The sequence below is a fragment of the Lichenostomus cassidix genome, chromosome 1Aa, assembly GCF_008360975.1.
Source record: "Lichenostomus cassidix isolate B80296 chromosome 1Aa, HeHo_3.0, whole genome shotgun sequence".
NCBI lineage: Eukaryota > Metazoa > Chordata > Aves > Passeriformes > Meliphagidae > Lichenostomus > Lichenostomus cassidix.
Genome location: NC_139480.1, coordinates 27,811,369 through 27,837,140, shown reverse-complemented (window position 1 = coordinate 27,837,140; position 25,772 = coordinate 27,811,369). Strand labels below are relative to the sequence as shown.

The following is a 25,772-nucleotide window of genomic DNA, read 5'->3' as shown; positions in this document are numbered from 1 at the left end:
CCAGTCCCATGCTCCTGTTGGTCCTCAGGACACAGGTTCTGGTTCTGCAGCTCGTGATCTTTCTGGCATTACAGAGCAGCTGAACATGTAATAGGTTTGTGGCTCTTTCCCAGGAGCTTTACCAGTTTGATGCGCATGGACACAGAAGCTGCACTGACATTTGCAAGCAGGATGGTCCCCGAAGGCATGTCTGCAGATCCTTGCCAGAAACAGCCTGGGTCTGAGGTGTGCTGAAACAGCCATGGCTGGCTCCTGTTGGCACTGATGTCTCTGGACAAGCCCTGAAAGTCCAGCCCCAACCATACCCTCCTCCTTAGGGCCAGGCACAGCTGCCAATACCATGTGGCTGGGTTTCAGCCTCACCTCTCAAGCAATGCTGCCTACCCTAGACATGCAGAAGAGTATCAAACCAGAGTATGACTGTTTCTAAACATTATCTTTCAAGTTCATTCCAGTTCCTTTCAAATTCCATGAATGGAATTATTAAACCTGATTGATATTTGCAAGCTTTTCTCACTGATCGTGAGTGAGACTACTTCTAATGAAAAGTAGTTTTTGCCAAACATTATTATTCCAGGAGCTAAGAAAATAACCCAGACAACGAAAACAACAACCTCCCCCCCAGTTATTGAAAGACACAAAACAAAAATGAAAAAATTCTCCACCTATGTGAAGAACTGAAAAGAATAAGTTTTACCAAGACAAAATAAAGGCACCTTTAGACTTCCCACAGGTTGAGTCCTCTCAGGTTCAACTCTGACATTAACAAACCTGAAGCACAGGAATTCTATATGTCATGTGGTAGTTTGGAAGATTACTTGTTTCACTGTGCTTATGCTGTTTCAGAGGTCAAACCTCATGGCCAAAACCTCTACAGAATAACCACTACCATAAAAAATCAGATGACAAAAAAAAAAAATTAATGTTTGTTTTGCTTCACTTTGCTGATTATCAGGGTTTGGTTTTGTCCATTAAACATAAAAACAAGCATACAAAACCCCCAACCTTCATACTGGAGAAGGAAAGAATGTATTACTTTTTCCACCTGAGAGAATATGTTAAATTTCCTAACTTCCTCAAAGTGGAACAATAAAAACTCACAACAGTGAGGGTCATGGAAGTCTACACCATCCTATTATGCAGAAGTGGCTGAATAGTCACCCTGTTCTCTGACTCTTCACAGCAGTATTTTAAACTAAAATACAAACAATTATAGAAGAGAGTTTGCAGCGCATTATATAAAGACACTGCAATTCCATTTCTAGCTCTAGTCCTAAAAATGGCATAAAAGTATTTGTAAATTTCTCTTTTGACCTGCTATTTGGTATAATAATAGTATAGATAAACTTTGAACAGTAGCTGACTTCATATCCTCTCTTAAAAGACTGATTTTTGTTATAGTTATTGAGCAAAATAAAACAAGTTGCAAGCTTATTACACAAAAAAAATAGAAAAGTAACTATCTTCAACCATGAAGTAAGTACAGAGAATAATCAGCAAAGAAATTCTTAAATTCTTTCATGTCTTGATATTTTGAAGTGATGTTTGCAAACTTGGAAATCTTCTCACACTTGGAAAAAAAAAATCTACTGAACAGTATCATCAAGCTACTTTGCGTTAAGCTAATACAGGAGAAAAGCCTTTGTGATTGAAATGAGCCAGTGAGTTCAAAGTTACGGGGTTGATAGAAAAGCAAATACTATTACAAAAACCTAAAATAACAGGTCAAACATAATCTGAAGCTGAATAGTTTTAAAGCCAAACATCCAAGAAATTTTCAGGCTTTTTTTAAAAATAATTTTTATAAGACCTCAACAAATCCTTAGGGATGGAAGAACTTCTAGTTATCAGCAAGTCATCTTGTATATGTCTCCATTGAACTCTCAGCTCTTGAGAGAAAACTGGTGAAACAACCTACTGTCAGTTATCTCCACATATGTGGTGGAGTGTTTGGCTGACATTTTAATGCCCATCCTCTTCAATGAACCACAAAACAAAAATACTGAACCTCTAAAATATGCTTCTTTGACAGAATGCTCAGGGTAGGAAGACTAGTTTCATCACAGCACTGATGGATAGAACTCACACAAAGATACGTTTTGCCGTAGGCCTAAAGATTATATCCACACTAAATCACATCAGCAAGCAAGCCTCGAGAAAGGATAGCTCTGTAAAAATGTGTATTTATCTGATAATTAGAAGAATCCTTAACTCTCTTTGTTAAATTCAAGATGCAAGGAACAGTAAAATGACAGAGAAAATCATGCTGTTCAGTACTTGAACTGCTTTTTTCAAAAAATTCATGGCATTGCATACAGAATCACAGAATATCCCTGCAGATTACAGATATTATCTCAGTATAGGTTTTTATAGCTGCCTCTGTTGTACCCATCTGCTGAATTCTTATCTCACATACTATTGTCTGTTTTCTTATCTCAGGATGACTCTTTCTTTATCTCTCTCCTCTTGAGGTATGCACAGGAACTATATGCCTTATACAAGACAGTAAACAAGGACAGAAAATGGAAGCCAGGCCCCAGTGAAGTCAGTGGGAACACTTCAGAATTTCCTGCATTTTACCAAAAAAAAGGTGTTTTATCAAAGAGAGTTGGTGTCAGATCCAAAATAATACTTAGGCACTTGGCATCTAATTCAGGTGTCATTTTCAAAAGAATGATCCCAAAAACTCCTGCTTTAGGTTTTAGGTCTTTAGAGAGCCAGATGACAACCTCCTTACATGTGCAGTTGTATGTACAGATGTCTCCTCTACAGCCACTATCCAACCAGAGAGCCAGAGCTGGTTATTTCAAGCAACCCATGTGTTCCCAGACCCAAATCCCAATCCTCCAGGACTCCTCAGGGAGCCTTCACACCCAAACAGAGCTCTGGGATAAGAGCCTAAAGTCAGACAAGAGGCAGCCTAAAAGATGTATCGTCTCTTTCAAGCAATTGGCATGAAGAGACTCAAAGCACAGAGCTGAGGAGTTGGAGCCCAGAGCTCTGGGGACAGTTCCTGCTGGCAGCCAACACTCCCTGGAACTGTGGAACAGCATCCACTGAGTTCCACTGAATGGAACTCCACTCCTCTACCAGGAACAAGTTAGCAATGTCACGACAGTGGTGTCTCTTCCTGAGCCTGCAGAAATATTATGGCAATGGGATTATTATTTCCATTATTTAATTTCTGTTGTTTAATGCTGCCTAATTATTGGTGTGAAGTAAATAATCAAGGAAACAGAAGAACCAGGAAAGCTGTGCCTGCTAACCACAAAGATAATATCTTATCTGTAGGAGAAGTCAACTTTTTGAACTCAATTTTCAGTTCAGCAGAGGTTCTTTAAAGAAATTCCAAGGAAGTTTTTAGGACATGGCTAGAAATGCATGACAAACTTTACCTGATTACATTTTAATCATAAATACATTACTCTACTAATATTAGTGCATCTTTGAGGGGAATTATACAAAGCAGATGTCTAAAATTGTTCAGTTAAACTGAAATAGTACTCCTAAAAGTTTGTTGAACTTTTATTTTTGAACTTTTGAAATAGATAAATGAATACACAGAAGAGCTACTTAGGAAAAAATAAGAATCAGGGGGTTATCACGTGTTTGTTTAAAAAATTTAGAGGACAAGAAGAAAAAGATAGGAAATGCAGTAATATCAAACCAGATGTACTTTTGCTACTGATTTAATTAAATTCAGATAATTCAGCTAATATCCAGACAATTAAATTCAGAATTTTTTTTCATATTCTCCAGAGGTGAAAGTGTGCTGCTACAGAATTTCTAATAAAAAGAGAGCTTAAATATAAACCAAAAACATGTTCGTGCTGATGCAACACAAGCTAGTACTTTCCCACTGCTGGTGAAGTTCATGAGGGCCATTTGGAGGTGGCATTGATATATAGCAAACAAAGGTGACATGAAAGTTGTGGCAAGTATCTGCAGAAAAGAATGAGAGCTAATGGCAGCCACCACATTGAGGAGTTGTCATGCAAATACTTCATATGGCATAAGTACCAAAAGAGAATATTAGTGGCTGAAGGTTGGTTCAAGGGGAAAATAAGTATCACATAATCTAGTTTTTCATTTAATCTGAACAAACTCAGACTTCATCAAGACCAGAGAAGGCAGGTCCCAGTGCTAAGGAACACTGACTGCTTGGCCCTTGGTCTTCCTTATTCCAATGCCAGCTGTAAGCAGCATCTCCTGAAATATACAGAAGTGCCTCTGCTCTTTCAGTGGGCAGGCTTGATGTCTCTCTTGTGAGCATTATTGAGTCTGGAGAGATGTACCACTAGAACTCAGTACTGCAAGTAGCCCTAGGGATATCAAAATGAACATAAAATCAGAACTCTAAACTGGTAAAAAATTTGAGCTTTATGGTAATTATGGAAACCAACATGAGAAGCAAACTGCATAATCAGTCTTCAGAGGATTTAAAAGGGCTGCAAGCAAGCTCTACTATTTTCCCAGGTCAAATGTAAAATATGAATGTGCAACCATCCCGTTTTAATCCCACCTGCACCACTGACTTTGTGAGCCATCCCAGATAGCCTCTATTTTCCCTCTGGCTTTTCTCCTTTTCCCCTTTCAATTTTATGCTCACCTGAGCTAGATCTGCTTCTTAACATGTAACTCAAAAAAAGATGTTCATGCTATGCTTTGGTTTACCTCCAAAAGCAGTGTTCTCCTGCTTTCTCCACTTTTTCTCTGGGTTAACTGCACATTTTGAAAACAAAGTACAAGAATTCAAGCAAAAAGAAATTATTATATGACAGCCACAATATTCTGAAGAAAACCTGCATTTTCTCGAGTCTCAAACAAGGCTACTGAAGATTACTCCTGATTCCCTTAAATCCTAGACATATTTCTCTTATTCTTTCTCCTAAACAGGGAGAGTACTCATCATGCTGCTAACAAATGACTTTAACTCACTTCTTTCACCCCTGAAGTGCAAGAGAAAATCAGCTGAGAATGGCAGAGGTCTGCTCCTAATGGACATAAGCATACACCAGATCCCACCCTCCCTAAGTGACTTGACATAGACTTCCTGGATGCACACTCATTAGTTCAATCCTGCTTATACAGCACACAGGAAATAATATTAAAGTGCTCCACGAAGTAGCATGTAGGGCCATAAATTTCAAATTGAGTCATCTTTCATTGCTGCACTGGTAACCATATGAAGAAGAGGACTTGAGGGGGGTAATATGATTGATACCTTCCCCCTGTGAAGCCAAGAAACAAACCTGAACCATGCTGAGGATGGGTGAAGAGGCACTCAGAAGCACAAGGATCCTTCACCAATGCGTAGTGGTATCTCAAAAGCTTTCTTTCTCAAAATATGACTATTTGACTTTTTATTTTAATTCCAGTCTACACGTGCAAAACACAGGTATCAGAACAAACATATCCGTCACACAAGCAAAAGCTGCTTTTGTGGAGGGCCCCCATGGTCTCTGAACTGCTACCTCAGTAGAAGACAAACAAGTCTGAAGTAAAGGAATGGGGGGAAGAGTGAGAAATTATACATATTCTAATGGTGTTTTCATTTTCCAGCAGCTCTACAGCAAAAAGCTCTGTGGTGTTGAATCTGACCTCACTAAAAACAGTCACACAAAAGCCACCCCACTGTAAGAATTTGCACGGTTTTCCTCTGCAAAACATGCTTTCCTTTGTTTACTATATTTTTAAGTACATGAGTGCACAGCCCACCCACAGTATCAGGTAGCCTAGCATGGGAAAGGTGACGGATGAGGCTAGGATTGCTTCTTTATATGAATATAAATTAATCTATCTGATCCACATATGCTAGTGAGCCACAGCTCATCCTTAGTCAATTCATGTCCCTGACAGGCTAACTTGTCCCAAGCTCTCTAGAAATCATGTAGATGAAAGAGCCAAGCCTGTGGTATAGGAATTACAGGACTGGAGAGTTAAAAAGGGATTTGCAAATCAAGTAGTAATGCCTGCCTTGGCTTAATTTAATTTATCATATTCTATTGCTGCTCCCCGCTCCTAGCAGCAGATCAGTATTGTACAGAGAAGCAGTTATGGTGTGAGACACTGCCTGATCTTTACTGCAGCACCTGGTTAAAAATATGCTCAGTATCCTTTGGGCTCTGACCTGCACACACTGAAACAAAGATAGGGATGAGTTTACAGATGAACACAGGATCTGAGAGTGAGCACACTAAGTCATTTCTCTGCTCTCCTTCTGCACCTTATCAGTGACATTTCCCTAACAGCACAAGATGCAGCACCAGGCTCACTGCATTTCAACTCCCCAAGGAAGCTCCCTGAGATCCTCCCAGGGATAACACTATCTGGCAAGCACCAGAGTAAAAAGTGAAAGCATTAGTTAATTTTGCACCTTGGTTGCTCACATCCACAGACACTCCAACTCAATAGCAGAGAAGATAACAGATAGAGGGAAGAATTTCCCTTGAATCTCTTAAAAAGCCCACCTTTGTGTTTGCTGACAATTTCAATCACATTTTACCATGCAACGTTACTGCAAAGAATATTTTGGAAATGCATTTGTTCCAAACCAGACACAGCCTTTTTTGCATACACACATACAGCCCTTTAAGAAATATCTAATTCCCTTCACAGCAGAGCCTGCATTTCTTATTCCCTGGCACAGAAATGCAGACACTGACCTCCTTTACTCCATTTTACACTTTCAGATCAGTTTGGCAATCCAGAGCTGAGGAGGGGGAAAGGGAAGAGAGGGAAGTGTGCTGCTGCTATGCTTTTCCCTGTGCTATTGCTGTAAGAAAAAATGATGATGGGATTACGACTAAATATTGAACTGAAGGGAAGTGTTCCACCTAGAGACCATCTTCACCAGCCAAGGCAACGGGCATGCTACCTGCAAACGAACACTCTTTTAGGATTGTATTCACTTGCTGGTTCTGTGGTAAAAAATGATGCAGAGGTATGGCCCCCAGTAGTAATTAACAATGTTAATCTTCTTCTTCCTCTCTATGGTGATAAAAAGAGTCATTTTTATATTTAATTAATGCAGAGGATCATTCTGGAAACTGGCTAATGAGGCTCTGATCACATTACCATGAAAATGTGCATTAACACCGCAACTGAGGAGGCTGCTTCATGTGTAGAGAATCCACTTTGTAATTAGCCCACTGTGAAATGAATCACGTCAGGAGGAACTCGGAGGGAACCAGTCGGCACTGGGCACTTAGCTGCTGCTGTGCCAATAGACCACCAACATTCTAAGCTGTTTTTTCTCCCCTGCACTGCCAGTCGGCAGCAGTGCAGTCCAAAACTGCCAGTGTTCAGCCTCTGTCAACGGCAATGTGTCAAAGCCAGAACAAATTATAGAGAGGGAGAGAACAGATGCTGAAAGGCACTAAACTTTAGTATGCGTGAGTCTGCTGTGCCAAGAGGAAAAAAAACAAACAAAAAGCTGCAAATCAAATACTGATTCAATAGGATCTTAGCAAAAATTATGGGCTATTATGGGAAGTACTTGTTTTGTCTTTTCTCGTTCTGAGGGAACTGGAAATACATTAGCAGCAGACTGCTACTCTGCTACATACTACACTGTTAGGATGCTGAAAGAGACACCCAAATACCTAAATGGTATTATGATCTTTGTCTAGTAGTATACAGAAACAACACACACACAATGAATGAACCAGTAGCACATCTCACCCATGGAACCCTGTTGTACTCAGTATCTGTTTAAAGGTGACAACATGTTTCAGAATTATTTCAATTTTAATTAATTAATCTGAAAATTTAACATACTTCTCAGCCAGCACAGACATGCCATAAAAACTTTGTTCCTTAACTTAAAAATACCTGAGATCACAGACCTAAGGCTTTCAGAGGTAGTAGTGCAATTTATCTGAAATCAGTCTTATTACCCAAGCTAAGGGCTCCCTTAAAACATCACCGATATGGTTCAACGAGACTGCTGCTATATGACTGACATCTTGGCAGAAGATGCACAAAAATGTTAAAAGAATCCCACAGGAAGTCATCTGAAGGGGGAGTGGCATATGAGCAGAAAACAACAGGCACCCAAAATACTAATAATTACCAACCTCCCCCCAAACAACTCAGCTAGCAATTTTGCAAAGGAAAGAGAAAAGGCAAAGCAAAACAAAAGCATCTCTACTTACTCTCTGTGAAACACATATATTTTTACTCTGGAGATGCTGGTAATATCCTCTGCACTCACCTGTGAAACTTCATAGAGCAGTTTGTAGTGTTCCTCTCTCTTCTGAAAAGTGCACAGATTGCAGCCCATCCTAATAAGCAACACACGAGCAAAGCCTCTAATTTCCCCAGCACTGAAAGGCAAATGCACTGACGGGGAATCACCCTCCAGACTTGTCTACTGTTTTTCATCAGTCACTCCAGCTCCGACACACAGGCACGCCACTGTTAGCTGGAAGCACAAGGCAGGGCAGTGTGTAGCAGCATGCTCTTCTTCCCTTTCCCTAACTATCTTACACTCACGTATACACACACAGAGTTTCGACTCAGTTCATGGCAACACTCCCCCTGTCTCTGCATCAGTGCACATGACTACACAGATTCCCACTCATGAATATTAATAGCCTCTCATTGATTATTTATGACAGAACGTGTTAGCGGGGAGGGGTGTCATAGCTGCTGCTGATGACAGATGAATATTCACTAATTAAGAAGCAAATGTACTGTGGTTAAACAAAATCCACTTGTGTCAATACCAACTCTGTTTATTAAGGTTGGAGAGACTAAGCTGCATGCATTTCACCCACAGTCGCCTCAATTTTTACAGTAATTGTGAGACTAATTGAATAACGGGGGTGGGAAAAGCACAAGTCAAGTCTTATGTGAGGTCTCCACCTTGTGCAACAGGGATCACAGAATACATTTAAAATATTTGCTAGCATTTTAGGAGAGTGCTTGTGAAACCTGGGCTGATGTTGCTAAAAATTTAAACTAAGGAAGGAAGGAGAGAAAATTAAGCCAGATGGCTATACTGATAGCTCCAACTTTGACACTGCCAAATTTAGCCAAAATTCCACAGTACTCATAAAAGGCATAATAAGTCTATAACAACACTTTGTGCATATCCAGGATATGTGGAAATGCAGGTGTGCCTAACCTGATGCTTTCTACATATAGACACACATTTTACTGTTTATTAAATGATCTCATATTCAAGATTCTTTCTTGCATGTAAAGCAGATTAATAGTAATTATAGGCCAAATTTCTCAGAAATTCAACAGATACACGCTCTTGACTCCTAGATATCAAAGCTATTATTTTAACATGTCATTATATCCAATTTTACCATTTTCAAATTAGATTTTAATGGCGCCACAATTCTCAATGTGTGTGTAGTGGAAAAGATGCATTTAAAATTAAACTAAACCTACATGTTAAATATTAAGGTCAAAAGAAATCACATCTAATTCAAGGCTGACATTAATTCCTGTATTGTATATCATGTAATCCATTGCTAGTTATGCAAGATAAAAAGCCCAAGCCATAACAAAACAGGATAGAAAAAACAAAAGTTGCTTTTGTTTTCTATGTTCTCAATAACTTTGCTCACAAAGAATTATATCAAATGCTTGTTTCAAAACATCTTTAACTTGGAGAGAATAGCAGGTGGGATCCAAAGCAGAAATAATTACTTGGAAACCAATGAAACCAGTTAGTTAAGATTGACACTGGGACCTAAAATGTTGCATTTATGAAGCAGTGATGTACAGCTACTATTTTTTTTGGGTGTCCTTTCCTAAAAGTGCTTTGTCAAACATTTAAAATCAATAACAGGAAACTATTCTAATGAGCACTAATTGATAACAAATTGGCTTTGCATCCAGCAGCACCTCAAACACCACCAACACTGGGTAGAAAGCAGATCAACAATCATGTGCTGCTTATCAGTTCAGCCCCTTGGGATATAATAATCCAATTTTCTGGGCCCTAATTTTGCCTAATAGACAGAATAAGAGCCAAGCAGAGAAACCTACAGGAAAAACTGGACCATTGCTGCAAACTCTGCAGAGTAGTGAAGTTTGCTAAAATCTCTAGGTAAATTATAAATAGGTTGACACTAAATCTTAATTAAATGTTATCTCCTTTAATAAATGAGCAGAATCAGGAGGAATCAAATAATGACCATCAACAGAGCAAGCTCCTGCTATACTGGCTTCCAGCACTGTTCTGAAACAGAACACTAAGTTTAATTTTTATTTGGTGGAAGAACCTGAGCAGGCAGGTTTGGTTATGAATTTCCTCCAAAGCCTAAGGAATTCAAAGACAAACCATGGAGCCAGCTCCATCATTGTTAGAAAGAATCAGCCTCTGCTCTCCTCCTCCACACACACATGAAATGCTGTTCATGCTGAGAGGTTTAAACCTGTGTAGCAAACATCAGCTCAATCTTTGAAGGTTTCTATATTGTGAGGTGCAGAAAGATTCTCAGATGTGTAAATTTTGAACTTAAGAAAGTCAGATCAATGAACAAGACAACAGTCATGCAAGGACAACAATGCCATCTTTCGATGAAAGTGTTCTCTTCTTCCACTGACACAACTTCTTTCTCTGACACACACACAGTTTGAAAGCTAAACTACATTCTTGAAAGGAAACATGATTTACCCTGGTATTTTTTTTTATAGTCTCTTAAAATTAGTTCTTAGAAAATCGGGGGAAAAAAAGGACATTATTATTGGATTCTAGTTATATACAAGAAACAAACAACAACAATAAAAACCAAGAGAATAAGCAAAGGAAAGCTACAGTTGAGTTTTCAGCAGTTTCCCCTAACAGTGTCTTTTCTTTTGTTCTCCCTTTGTTTCTTTCGTTTACTTCTCTGGAGCCAACATAAGCTTGTCCATTAATTTATCAAGCGCCTGCCCTCTGCTCATGCAGAGTAAAAAGGTTTTGTCTTCTGCTTCTGCAGCCACTAATGGGCACAGACTGAAGGGCTGAATAGATTTATTTGATAAGGAAAGGTGCACTTCCAGGTTCTTGAGTTCCATCTAAATATCCCACTTGGTTCTTACATGGGGTCAAAATACTAAACTTTGTTAATCATAAAATGGTGTTCAAGGCAAAACTTGGTGGAACTACCAACTAAAAAGAAATGTGATGTGCTTTGGTCAAGTTGAATTTGCTAGCAGGAAGAAAGCAATCTCTTTCTTTCCCTCTTCCTCATCTTTATTGTCCTGCTGTAAGGCATAGATATTTCAACAATTCAATGCTTTTCTTGATTGTGGAGTACTCTATGTTCATTGCCTTCAATTTAATCTTATCATAAAGACTAAAATAATAATTTACAGTCAAACCAGCAATCAATAATGCAAAGGGATTGAGTTTAATTTTAAGAGAGTTACAACAAAATTTGTTAACATTTTCAAACCAGGTGCCCTTGTTTAGGTCCCCTAATTAATTTTAAGTATCTAGGAGATGACTTACATTTGGTATAGAGTTTCCTTACTGAGGTACAGCAATGCCGAATTATAAGCACCCATGCTGGAAAGTTCACCATTGCAAAAAATTCAAGACAATAATACTGTAAATTAAAGAACATTCACTCCTTTATCACAAAGCTGAAAGACATACACTAAAATATAACATTCATTTTAAGTGAGGGTAGTGAAGAGGTTGGTCCAAACTGAGTGGCGAAACCCAGTGCAGCACATCTGGAATTCTAAGTTTTCTTTGCAAGCCCTTGAATTCACTCTCTCCTCCTGATGTACCAGCCCCACAGCATTTACTCTATAAACTTTGAGGAATTCCCAAAAATCTGGCTCACAGAATAGATGGCGATGCAATTTATAGCCTAAGGGCTGCATAGCTGTAAAACAAAAGTATCATAAGAAAAATGGAGAAAGCTGGAGAAAGCTTTTGCATATCCCCACTGTTCTGAAGAAAGGCTTGAACTCACAAAGCTTAACTTCAGTCTGGGCAGATCTTTAAGTTCGTTGTGATATTTAATGTTTTTCATAAAGCCTCAGCTGCTGGAATCAGGTAATCATATGTATCAGTCACTTAACATATTAGAGAAACAAGGAATTCTCTGCATCTATGATTGCAGAGAAAAACTTAAAAACCTCAGTAAATACAACCCAAAGACTCAGAATTCGCATATAACCTAGTCGGCTTGAACTCTAAAATAACATAATGTATATATTACCCAGTAGGCTAAATGAAGGTGCAAACTACAGAAGCACAAAGTCATTGAAATGGGCTTAGGCTTCAATAAAATGGATTTTTGCAAATACAATAAACTGGAAAATCTCACCACACTCCCTACAAGATACATGAATTTGTTATTCAAAGTAAAAATGCTGTGTTTTCTGCAGTCATTAGAGCCCACTTAGAAATGCATGAACATAAAACCAAAGAATTTGTAGCTACAACAAAATGTAATATTTTCTGGAACATTAATTTAGGAAAGACACTTGTTTAATCTCATCCTTTACTACAGCTACCAAGACTTCACGCACTGGTCAAGGTCACAGCAAAAGTGAGGGTGGCAAGACAAAAGGCAGGACATGGAATTCCTATGTTATGTATTTCCCAGGAGGACTGTAATTTCTCTAAAGAATATTTAGGCTGCCTGACTGTAAATCAAATGGGGTCCATAAGTGTAATCTTCCATTGGTCTCAAATACTTCCTCAAAGGTAGGGAGCACCCATAACCTCATATTACACAAGTCCAGTCTATTGACATCTATTGATTGTTTTTCCCATCCATGACTAAACTGACATGGGATCTATGGGATCCCACATGATTTATGGGATTCCTTGTCCAAAATACAAATACTTATCCAAAGAGAAATGGAAAAGCAAGCACATGAAGAATCCTCTCTGCCATGACTGCTTACAATACATGATTGTTCTTTTTGTTCTATAGAGGAAAAAAAGAAAGTAAGTCTCCTGTTTTAACCCATATTTATCTGTCAATCCCATGTGTATAAGCTGGCTAGCATTCTTTGGGAAAAGTACACTTCCTTTACCAGGTCCAGTAGCCGAACTTCAAACTGCTTGGAAACTTTTTTTTCTCTTTTCTTTCTCAAAGTGTCATCCAGGATAATCTTTCCCAAGGTTTTACTCTGAGTGACTTCCTTACTGCTCCTAAGCTGGTGCCATAATAATCATAGAACTGTTGCAGAAAACCAAACGATGCCTATACTGAACTTTAAGACCTTAGGAATACATACAGAGTGGTGTCAGGGCTTTGCTAACATGTTCTAGAAGGACCTTGACTTTCTCTTGACTTTCTCCATCTTATCAGTTAGTTATAAGCAAACTATCCCACACAACTTCACTTTTTTAGAGCCATATGATCATGTGAAACCAGCCTGATCGCTCTTAACTGCACTAGAGAGTTTTAACACTCTAGAATATACAGAGTAGGATTCTTGATAAATAAGCCTGAAATGAGTTAAAGGAAACAAGGATTAATCAGGATAGCCATACCTAAAGTGTATGAACAAAGTTATGGGAAAAAAACTCTGATTATATATAAATTTAGATGTGAAGGCCCGTGTCAAGAAACATTAAATAATACACTTAGGGAACATTGTTAAAATATTCAGAGTCATGGTCTCTAAAGTAATTATGTCTACTCAGAAAATAGATTTGGAGCTGTGGATAGTTTCCTTGAATTGCCTGAGGAAAAGACTGACAATGGAGCAGGAACTATTGAAACTGCACAAACACCAGAAATAGCCACATTTTAATACAGCCAGCAGTCCAGGTCTTTCCGTCTCTAAATCATTTAAAGAAAATGGAAGAGCTATGAAGTACAAATGAGAAATACAGATGTGTAATAGTTCACTTTCCCTGCATCTTTCATCCTAATGTATATTTATTCTCCTGATACAGAAGGCATTCCTTCTCACATTACACAATTAAATAATCAGATGATAATATTTAAAACAACATAAGGAAGCCTGGAATTTTTTTTCCCAAGTAATCTGACAGTGGAATGCATTACCAAAACTCAAAGGAAGCAAAAAGCGGAAAAGCGTTCAAAAAGGTATCGGACAACTTTACAACAGAAAACTGTAGCTAGTCATCTACCTGCCTAGGAAGCCCGTAATTCACTGACTCCTGGGAGCTATGAGAGATAGAAGAGCCCTGAGATTTCCCTCCATGCATCCCCTTGCTGATAGCTTGCCTGTGTTTATTATTTGCCTCTTCAGAAATCTAGTATTGGCAATATGATCCCTTTACTATTTCAGTTCCAAAGCTCCAAATTTACCAGTGCTTGAACAAAAAGCCAGAATATGTACTTAACTGAAAGTTACTTAGCTAATGTTAGCTGCTAATACAACAGAGTCCAACAAAATTAACGATCACATAATAACTTTGAACTTCAAATGCACTTATAAAAGTATATCTTATTATTGTCCTAATTGGTTTCAAAGCTTTTCAAGCTACATTTGTGTTAAAAAAAAAAAGTCCCCACAGATGAAGATTATATCTGAGTCTTTTAATATCTGCGTGGGAAATAAAGACCATTTGGAACCGAGATATGCTGAATTAAGGCCCAGATCAAACAAAGGGAAATATCAATGAAAAGCCTCAATAAGAAACTGAACTCACAGTACAAAACTAATTCAGCTGCTGAAGCCACAAGAACTGGTTCAGAGGATGAGAGGCAGCAGTAAGGAACTCCTTGGCTCTGTTCTTTCCTCTGATACCTGTGTCATCAGAAAAACTCTTCCTTTTTACATCCTTATAAAATAAGTAACACCAGTCTTGAAAGGGCATCAATTCAATGAGCCTTTTAAGACTTTGCAGAGCTTTTCAAAGAATGTATTAGGGAGGGCTGTACACCCATCCAAATTCTGCTGAGGCCACCCTTGCAGTCTCAAGCATGCAAATGTAATTAACATGTCTTGTGTGCTTTCTCAATTAAAAGTTTTAAGTTTTATACTGCTAATCAGTATGGAAGTACAAAATGAAAAATTACTCATGACTTGAGAAAGTCCCTTGCTAAAAGTCCCTTTGAGTGTAAGTACCATTAGTTGGATAAATCTACAAGAATAGTTTTGGTCCTAGTGAAATAGAAAAGTGAAGACATTGAGAAGAACAGTTTGTCATGCATATGGCACTACCAGTACAGAGACACATTTACCAATACAGACACACCACCATTCACTTCACTTTCAAAGCTCTTACAAGTGAAAATCTGGAAAAACTGTGGAGGGACACAGCAATAAAATGGATAATTCTGTCTTGCCCCATATAAATGGCCTACTGTGACCTAGAAAAAAACACCAGGATTAGGGAAGTTTTCACAGACCTGAATGGATTTTCATGGTACTGAAGCTAAAAAAGGAGAACTGTACTTAACCAGGCCATGAAAGCAGCTGATTCTCCTCTGCCAAAGTATAAAGATGTAATAAAACTGTCAGAAGTTAACATGCTATATAACATACAACATACACATTGTAACAAAGATATGACCTAAGTCATATCAAAGGAGTAGTTGGGCAGAGAGGAGTTGGATGCTTATGAGTAACTAATCATGCCTTCATCATCTTAAAGATAGTATTAGATGGTGAATGTGATTTAATATCAAATCTGGCTCCCAACACACACCTGATAGAATGATGGATGCAGGAGTACACCACACAATGCTGCAGGAGGAACTGCCCGCACTACTCCCATGTCTGACAGCTAGTCAGACTAGCTGAGTTTGGTTTAGACCGGCTAGCTTGATATAAAATAACTATGTGAACTAAAATCAACTCTGTTGACAGTCATTAACTGACCACCCTAAAAACACCATTAATTCTGTTGTCGTCAGCAAATGCTTTGCAATGATCCAAAACAAATGCAACTTCCTCTCCTTTAAAATCCCCGCAGTGTCAAAGGTTTACTTTGTACACTGTTTGGGCTTTCTAAAGCTTAAAATCACTGCCAGTGCACCTGCTGTCTAGAAGATCATTACGTAAATATCCCAGTAAAGCCCAATCAACCTGGCTTTAGTTACCTTACTGTCTGCCCTAGAAGAAAATTAATGTTATTAGATGTGTCTTTCCCTGAAAATTGCTGGTGTTTGGTTACTGTGGCAGCTGTCAGGGAGGTGCAGGGGTCTTTCTGCTGGATGCTGACCCAGCAGGCTGCCTGGGCACAGCCTGGTTCCGGCCCCATGCCAGCCACCCCACCAGTGTCAGGGTGCCCTGAGTCCCCCAGCACACCAGAGCTCAGCCATGCCAGTGTGCCCTGCCAAACCCCAGATCCCTGCAATGCTCACCCATCGAGAAACAGAAATGTCAGGTCTGAACTCAGGTATAAGGAGTTAGAAAGAAAAATATAGAAAACGTAAAAAAAAAAACTCCTGCAGAACTGCAACGATGGAGACAAATGAAATCCGATTAGCGACGCCTCTTTTCCTTCTATTTTGATGTCCTGTGGAAAAGAAATTAGCATAGCAAATCCTGCTTTATCTCTGAACGAAATTTTAGATCCTTAGCCTGAACCTCACTCTTTTTTCCTGGAATAAAAAGCCAAAATGAAGATCTTGTCAGCGTCAGAGGGGGGATTTGTCACACATCAGCAGTTTGCAGGGCGGGTACCCACCCAGCCCCTGCTGCCTGGGACATCACTGCCACCCAGCCTCTGCTCAGCTGTTGCCAGCCCTGTGCTCTGCTTTAGCGTTACTGCAGCTTGCCAGGACTCCTGGACCATCTGAGCCCTCTGGACAGGGGCATTAAAAACTCCTTTTGAACATAGCTTCCTAAAATAGCCAAAGGACAATGCACAGTAGGGGAAAAGAATTCAGTCATATTGCAGTTAAAGAATGGTGCAAATTACAGTGAAGCATTTAACTTGTATTTAGCATAAAAAACATATGAAACAATACAAACATGAAGACCACTTAAAAGAAACCTTCAGGTGGGAAGCGGGAATTGTAGAGGCAATCGCCTCATTCATTTCACCGAGACTGAGACAGTTAAAAACCCTCACTGTGTTCTGAAGATGAGCGGCATAGCAACCTTCTTTACTAGCAAGTATCAATCAAAGAAGTTTTAGCAACACCAGTGCAATTCATTTGGGATGAAAATCATTCCCAATTAAACTTCCACACAGTGAAAACATGCTCTCCCAGAAGTTTTTTGGATTTCAAAATACAGCCTTCTTGAAATACATGCCCAAGTTCCCTAATGTATTTTGGTTGTCAATATCAGTAATAAAGGTAAAGCAGAGTCTAGACCAGAAGAATGAAACAGAAATCTCCTGTTCCAAGGATCTTTGCTTTGCAATTCTCCACTGATGTTCTCTCCAGTACTAGCACTGGGAAAAGCATGGTCTTTAAGGATGTCTTCCAACCCAAAGCATTCGTGATTCTGTGTTTTACCTATGCTTTCCTTACTAGGAAATGTCCACAATGCTTTGTCCAACAGTGCAGTGACTGCCCTTGGTACCCCTATATATTACCAAAAGCAAACAATGTTTTTTCTTAAAAATAGTAAATAAAATTATATCTTTGCAGGATTGATATTTTAGGAGATACTCTTTGGAGTTCTCTATCTCAAAAGGTTCAAGGCCACTTGTGCAATCTTTCTCAGCTCCTTCAATAAAGCAGGTCTTGTACTTATATAGGTAAGAGTCTAAAGACTACGGGGGAGGAAGTAGCATCTCTGAAAAGGGAATTTATTTATCATGCTTCAAACAGCAGGCACCATGTGAGTGTTCACACTGGAAACAAAAGCAGTGTATTTCCAAAACTCACTTCTGTTTTTTACAGAAATACACTTTGCATCTTATAAAACAGAAAGGTCTTTTAATAGAAGAGGAAATATTTAACCTTCTCAAAGTCAATGTCTATTCTCTTCACTGTGATTTCTCCTGCAAAGATGTGTAACAAATCACAGGAAAGAAAGAAATAAAAAAGGAAAAAAAATCAAGGAGAATAACTGATTGGGGAAGGGTGAGTGCTTTTTCTGCGAGACCTTTGAATCTAGTCTGAATATGTTTCATTTCTATTCAGTTCTTGTGCAGGACGCTAGGATTATATGTATCAACTTAATTCAGTGATAAGAAAATCCTTACTATAAATCCTACCATGTGGGACAAATCTGTCAAGATCTTGATTATCAAAACAAATGAACAGACAGTAAAAGGTGACATACATAGCATACACTTTACATGATAAATTAGCCCTTGCACAACTGACAGACATACTGTAAGGGGATATTAAGGTTGCTATGGCAAGCAATGCCTTTCCTTCCCCAGCACCTGAATCACAAGTTTTCTGAGTCAATGACTTCTAGCAAGAGATAACACATTTTCTGTAGTTAAACACTATCAGCAAATAACAATTTCTCTGTCCCACTGTGGTCTCCTTTAAAAGTTACTGCCTTTGAGAGTGACCTCACCCTGTCACTGGAGTGACTAGCCAGAAGCTCTAAGGTTGTTCTTTTCCCCTTCAGCAGACATGTTAGGGATTTACTGTAAAGCTTTAGGGACCTGATAGTGATGGTCAAATAAATTAAGAAGCTCATGTAGTGAGCAACAACACTGTCAGCTCAGAGAAAACAAAAGTCCTGTCTCAAGGTAGAAATCCAAACTGAAATGCAAGTATTTTAGCTACCCAAAAATTTGAATGTTACACACTCCTAAGAAATGGGTTGCCATGTAAGAACTGAGATTTTTCAGAAACATTCTCACTTTCGGTTGAAATAAAAATTGTAGGAAAAACCCCCAAATCAACATGATTTCAGCATACTTCTCACAAAAATTGTGTTTGGAACTCCTAAGGCAGAAAATCAGTGATATATTTAAAGAAATGGAACAAACCCCAGTGAGAATTTAGTAAAACATTCATTACAGCCATTTCTGTTAACAAGACATAAAAATGCACCAAGAGCTCTCCTGCACAGAGACAAGACACTGGAGAGACTACATTCCTGACACAAGACGTTCAGAACCTACATCAGGACAGGATCATCCTTGCTGCAAAAAAACACACTAGTCTTATGCAGTAAGCCAGCTGACAGCTCTCCTGATTACTTCCCCCAGAAACCCACCAGAAATTCAAATTAAATTAGCTTCATGCAGCTTTCTTAAAAAAACTCATAAAAAAAGTTGTGTTCTCACTGACCTCAGATGATGTGTCAGCTGATCAAAAACTCTTGTTTAGCTGTTAATTTCTGTGATTACAGAGTCTCTTTTTTCTTTTAAGTTACCATATACATATATTGATCACCAGCAGGCCCACCTATGACCACATCAAAATCACCATGGGAAATGATCAAGTTTCTCTATATCTAGGCAGAAGTCATTTGTGTGATGTTTCTACTGCTTACAGTAGTTCATTATATAAGCATTTTGCAAAAGGTTACAATTCAACTGACAATATTAATCATTTAGGTGCTTTTCTGAACACATGTTATCTTAATGGAAAGTTAAGCGATAAAATTAGGATGAGAAGAAAAGATCTGAAAAACTGCCATCCTCAGCTGCTTTTTCTAAACCTTCTCTGTATTGTTGGTGAAGATGACACGAATTTACATAGGAGTCTATTTGCTGTTTGAAAATACTTTTTATTCCTTCAGGTACAAGCAGAAGAGCAAACAATTCTGTGCAAGTAAAAGAGATTATTTAAAAGTAATTAAATTTAACTTGTACCAAAAAAAAACCTGGCAGTAAACTACTTACATAACAACAGAAGTCAAGTTTCATACAGAATTTTTCATGCAGAGATATCAAAACACCTCAGAAAATTGGGTAAATCTATCACCATTTTACAATGTGTGAATAATGAAGAAATCTAACAACACATAACACTTAAATATGACAAATGATTTTCAAAATTCAGTACCGGTGAAGCACCAAGAAACCCCACAGTGAGAGAGCTGCAGGAGATGGCACACACACCAGAGAATGGCATCTAATGAAGTGTTTGGGATAACAAAACAATTTTGAGATCTTTATGTATGTTGCAAAGAAACAAAACCTGTGTGGCATTAAATCCAACGTTGAACAAAAAAGTTTTTGCAGGGAGCTCTTACAATAAGCTGTGAAGAGCACATATAAAATTCATACCATCTTCCAGTCAGCAACACAAATCTATGAAGTTTTATCACATTTTTTCCTTTCCTTTCCTTCTTCTACTTTATGGTGAGATTTTAATTTTGCATATTCTGCTCCATATTTCCTTTTTCCTACACCCTGCATAAATTCTATGCCTTGTTATAACTCTGCATTTATCCCCCAAATCATCCTTTTATGACTCCAAACAGGTCCCTGCTGCTGTGCATTTCTTTTGTGCATCACGTCCTGCTCCTTCCCAGCTCTTCTCTACTTTATTTCCCTTTACCCTTGGCTTCAAAACTTTCCCAGCATTATCTCTCCTGTGCATCCTCCCAAGAGCTGAACTCTAAAATAACCCCTCAGGCTGTCAGAAGGCTATGAGGAGAAAAGAGCAGTCCTCCTCAAGCTGCCCGTGGCTGGCAGATTGGAGATCTCACGGAAGCCTCGGAGCAGCCTGGGCTCAGCCATGCATGCCCCTGGGGCTGCTCCCACTGCCAGTGCCAGCTTGGGTATTAAAACAAGCCACAGCTGCACACCTGCTTTCCTGCACAGCAAAATAAACCAGGATGCCTGGGCCACAGGTTTAATTGATTCTTTTTGTCTTTCACCCTGCCTCAAAAGTCAGTCTGATCAATGCTATTTCACACTCTCCAGTGCAAGCTCTGCTGATCTAACCTCTGACTAAACACAGATTCATCAAAGCAGCACCAGGGGAGGCAATATTTATCCTTTGCAACACACAGGGAATGTCATGTTACAACTTCCTCCCGGCTTTCCTCTTCTATTAGGAGAGGAGGGGAAGGAGGAGTGGGAAGGAGGACTTGCACAGGCGAATTGAGCAGCAGCACTGGAAACTAATGCCATGCATTTATCCACTCACATTAAGTATGGAAGAGACAGTCACAGTGCGTGTTCCCTTGGCGCTCTTGAAATTCTCTTCCTTTCCATCTTCCAGAGGGTGACAGAAAATAGCAGTTACTGACAAATGTTGGGGGTAAGCACAAGACCTAACCAATAAATATTATGTGCATTCATATCTCTAACACTCTCCTTCAAGTCTAAACAAAGTACATATGACAATCCCCATAGGAAGCCATGGAAGCTGCCGATTCATTTCAGAAAGGCACATAAATGAATTTTCTGAATGCTTCCCCACATTTCTTTTATAATCTGAATAAAAGTGGCCAACTAAAGACACGGCAGAACACGTTCATTTGTCCACACAAGACAGCCTTTCCCTTGTCAAATGCCTAGGTGTGAAGGGAGACAATTACTGAGACTGTGGGAGCAATGCCCTGGCAATGCCCACACTGGAGGTACCCAGCAGACACACTAACAAAGAAATAAGGCTTTGTCATTTTGTCACATAGGGAAGAAGATTACTTCTTTTACAAAAATGACATCTAGAAGAATTCCTTTGAGAACCTGGTGTGAAAAGTTACTTGTACCATTTCAAGCACTTTCTTGTTTCCTCTCCAGCCATCTGCTCCTACTCTCTTAGCTTGTTATTTGGATGTACTTTTCTCAAGGACAGTTTCACAGTTCTGTTGAATGGTGGGTTCTACTGCTGACCCCTTTAGTGCCTTCTCCATGTAGACCAGATTGGTTTTCCATCTGAAGTCAAAGAAAGGTTGCACCACATCACAGCTTGGCGATTGTCAATCCTGTCTGCTGTTGATTGAATATTTCAAGTTCGAGCAGTTTTGCTGAGATAACATATTTTAATCACTTCCCATTCAAGGTCCTCACCTTCACCACCAGAGACTCAGACATTAAAAGCTCATCTGTCACTCTCTCTTATCATTTTGCCTGCTTCCAAAGCCCTTACCTTAACTTCTGTCTCTTTTTTAAAACTTATCTTTACTTAATCTTTAAAAAAACAACATGACATTCTTCCCTTTGTATCTATCTTCTGCTATTTATCATCCTCTACAGCTTGGGGATAACTATTCTCTCTTTTTTCTATGCCAAACTTCTAGTGGGATCCCATTCATATATCTCCTTAAATCTATTTCCTTCAGGGATTGTTTTTTCATCAGGTCCCTCAATGAAATCTTGACTCCTCTTCTGCTAAAACTTCCTGGGTTTCTCCACAAATACGTAGTGACCAGCAACCTTCTGAAACACTGTCTTCTCTGAACCCAGTGTGTTGGAAAAAATGAAATAAACAGACCTCTTCTCCCAAACAGATGTACTCCACAATTTTTTGTTTTTCCAAACCTGACATATTATTGGAAACCAAGCCAATCTAAACTTAAACTGCAAGTGGATGATTTGAGAGACTTAACCAGCACAACTAAGAGCCAGGAATTAAGACTTGCAATTATTTCTGATGACCTGAACAACTAAAAATGTTTACGCAGAGAACACACACTGAGCTTTTAACTGAATGTGCTGTAATCAAACATGTTTTCAAAAGCTGCAGAAGAAAGTACTTACCCCAAGAAACCATAGCAGGGCATCAAATAATGAAGAGTTTGAAGTCACCACCCTGAATACTCACAGTTTGACCTCTGGGTGCAAAACGAGAAGAACAATGTGCCTTATCATTTCCCATGCTAATACCTAAGGTATCACTTCACATAATTACTGAGTACATTTGCAAAATGAACCACGAATCTCCCTTGAAATGTCATGTGCTTTTCGCAGAAACCCATAAAAATTGACCTGATTATTCACCACATTCCCCAGCAGAAACTATCCAAAACTTCAGCCTGTGGCCCTGCATGCATCTGCCCTGCACCGTGTGCTAATTGGACAAAGGGCATGCTGAAACAGTCAGCTGGAAAAGAGCCACCTTATCTTTGTGCTCCAAAAGAATTTTTAAAAGGAAAAGGAAACTCCTGTTGTGAATTATGAGAATGAGCATCATTCAAACACTGCTAATGGAGTGATAAGAATTACCTTTTATTCATGTCTGTAATACTCCTATCAGCAAGGACTTACCTCTCTCCCTAAGCTTCAATTTTAGATGGTTTTTTTATTTACAGAATTACTTTCCAGACATGTATATTAGCACATTTTTTCAAAACAGATAAACACTGCCAAAATAATTACTAAACACATCTTTTCCTGCAAAGCCAACCAAGGTCTCAGTTCTGAAAACTTGTGTTATTAATGAATGACACACTGCAGCAAACTAATTGTATGTAAAGTCAATGGGTGCATGTTTAAGAATTTTAATTACTGTTCCATGATTGCTTTATATTCAAAACGTAACATGCAGGTAACACAGCCTTTATGATGATAAGCAGTTTAATTAGAAAGCCAAGATAAGAAAAAAAATGCCTTTAAGTTACAGAATTTATTCACACTGGCCATGTGATAACTTGAGCACATAGTTTTCCTCAGTATTTTAAAATATGAAAAGCTAATTCTACCTAAACCTTTGTTTCCTCGCACTACTTGAACTGCTTTATCTGTGATTTTCTTCTCTCTCTTATGGGTGTCAACAGCCCAGTTAATTAGATCACAACCCTCAATCTGTGAGCAGGTCCACATGAGCCCCACACTCCACAGCCAGCACGAGCCTCCCAGCGAGCAGAGAGCAGCCTGGGCTGCACGCTGGCTGCAGAGCACTTACCCCTTCAGCAAACTGTCTCAGTGGATGGCCATTGATTTCCTAGTTATTATGAACATGAAATTATTGAATGACAGATGATAGAGTGTTAGGTCCTACAAGTATTTTCCCAAATGGGTTATCCAGCCAGTGTTGCCATGGCAACGAGGCTGTTTGACGGCGCTTATGACAAAGAAGTCTTTGCTCAGAATTCAGCTACAAAACAGCTCCTTGCTTCCTACCTTATCCTCCCCGGTTTTGTCCAGCATCTCCTCAATGCCTCCCCAGCCGTTGTCTCCAGTCAGCTGCTCCAACACCAGCCAAGGTATGGCACTGCTGCCAGCCTTTAGTCCTGCAGCAGAGCATCCTGCCCATGATGGAACATCACACTTTTGCCTAAGATAATGTTTATTCTCCTAAGGTAAAGTATTAAGGCTGATAGTGCTGAATCCACTGGCAACACAAGTGTTGCATCAGGACACACAACTGAAAGCCTGGGAGGAATCATGTTTACAAATCAGCCATTGCCTTGCACAATTAAAAGTTAAATAATTTCTTCACTTTCAAGCCATGACTCTTTGTATGCTTGGGGCTTTTTTAAGCCCCTTTTCTACTAGCAGGACATAGTCTGAACACTTTAAAATAAAACTCAGCTACCCACCTTCTCCAAGTGCATGTTTGAGCATAGTTGCTCAACCTTTCTGATCATTCCAGAAAAGCCCTCTCTTTTGAGCTTCTGACTCCCAAAGAAAGCTGTTTCATAAATCCAAAATTACATGCAATAACAGGCTATTTCACCTTAACTGACTCACCCACATTTTAATTCACTGGTCAGTTTTCCAGAAAGACAATGATAGGAGATGGAATTACTGAAAAGCATGAGAGGCTCTGGCTGGTTGCAGCAAACTACCAGAAAGCTGCAGCCAGAAAGGCTCATGTGCTCAGACTTTGCTGCCCACTCTTCACCACACACAGTTACCACCCTTTTTCACCCTGTTTCACTCCACAATAAATTTTGCTGTACTTTCTTCTCATGCTGAGTGGCGATGAGCAGCATCTCAGCTGCTATTGTTTGAATTGTGAGAAGTGAGTAGGAAAAGAGTTATGAAATGTACTTATATTTTCAATAGACATCAAGTTACCTTGGCAGCAGGTGGAAAAGTACACCTGGGAAAGCCAGAAGCAGGTCCCATTGGGAAAATATAAGTTAAAAATATGCCCAGATATTACCCAATATCCTTAACAGAAGACAGGTTTTTTCTTCAAATCTCCAATAAAAATCTATCCCAAAAGGTGTAGTTTCTGTCAAAATGGAAAAGCACAACTAAAAACCTTTAAAGTGCACAGCAGTGATGGGGGCAAGTATTGACCAGATTCCCAGGAGAAACTGGGGACTAGTTATGGAGTGAGAAAGCTGAGATATGTGTCTGTGATGAAGCTCAAATGTTCAGTCTGTGCCAACTATCTTGTTTCTGGCTAGAAATACTTCAGGTCTTAAAATATTTTTAAGTGCATTTAAAAAAAAAAAAATATTCCTGGTACAGCCACATCTGCTCATAGCAGCACTTTTATAGGACAGCTTCAATTAGAGTTGGCTCTTGATGAGCCTCATCTAGGCTGTGCTGCACAAAGCAATAAACAAGGCACTGAAAGCACATGGAAAGCTGCAGCTTCATGCTGCCATCAGCCCCCACTGTCATATTTTCTCTCCTCTCATACCCTCCTTCTAGCATAAGCAAAGCTGTAAATGTTTTAGGGCTCTGTGATAGTCCCTGAGAAAAACAGGGAGCATATGCAATGTATTTTCACATGGAAAAAAAAATGGAGATCCTAATTTCTAAAGTGTGCCTTCTGTCCAAAGTATACCCTTGACGCTAACTCGGCTGTGATGCAAATCACTTTACGGAGATTACTCAGCCATAGATGATTCCAAGGTATCATCAGAAGGGTATTAGTCAACAATTTCTCATGAAGTCCAATTACATGTTTTCTATACAATTCCCTGACTACTCACTAAAATTTTGCTGATATTAGCCCATCTAAAAGGCATTTCAGGGACCAGGAGCATGGATAATATCCATTACAAAACCATTCTGTGGTTTCTGTCAAATCTAAGTTAAATGCACTATAGGGACTGGAAAGCTGCTACAAAACTGCAGATTCAGGATCTAT

At 39.2% G+C, this 25,772-nt stretch overlaps 1 protein-coding gene across 2 annotated transcripts in view; it reads right to left on the bottom strand.

Annotated features, from left to right (window-relative positions):
- PDZRN4 (PDZ domain containing ring finger 4) overlaps nucleotides 1-25,772 on the bottom strand; it is a 230,028-nt gene that overhangs the window by 90,190 nt on the left and 114,066 nt on the right. The window contains exon 1 of one of the 2 annotated variants that reach the window (XM_085043406.1): nucleotides 8,216-8,528. The exons of the other annotated variant lie outside the window; for it this stretch is intronic. Within the exon in view, the coding sequence (XP_084899532.1) occupies nucleotides 8,216-8,284 (69 nt within the window). The 5' untranslated portion in view covers nucleotides 8,285-8,528. Of the gene's footprint in view, nucleotides 1-8,215; nucleotides 8,529-25,772 lie in introns of those variants that run through there. 2 annotated transcript variants of the gene reach the window in all.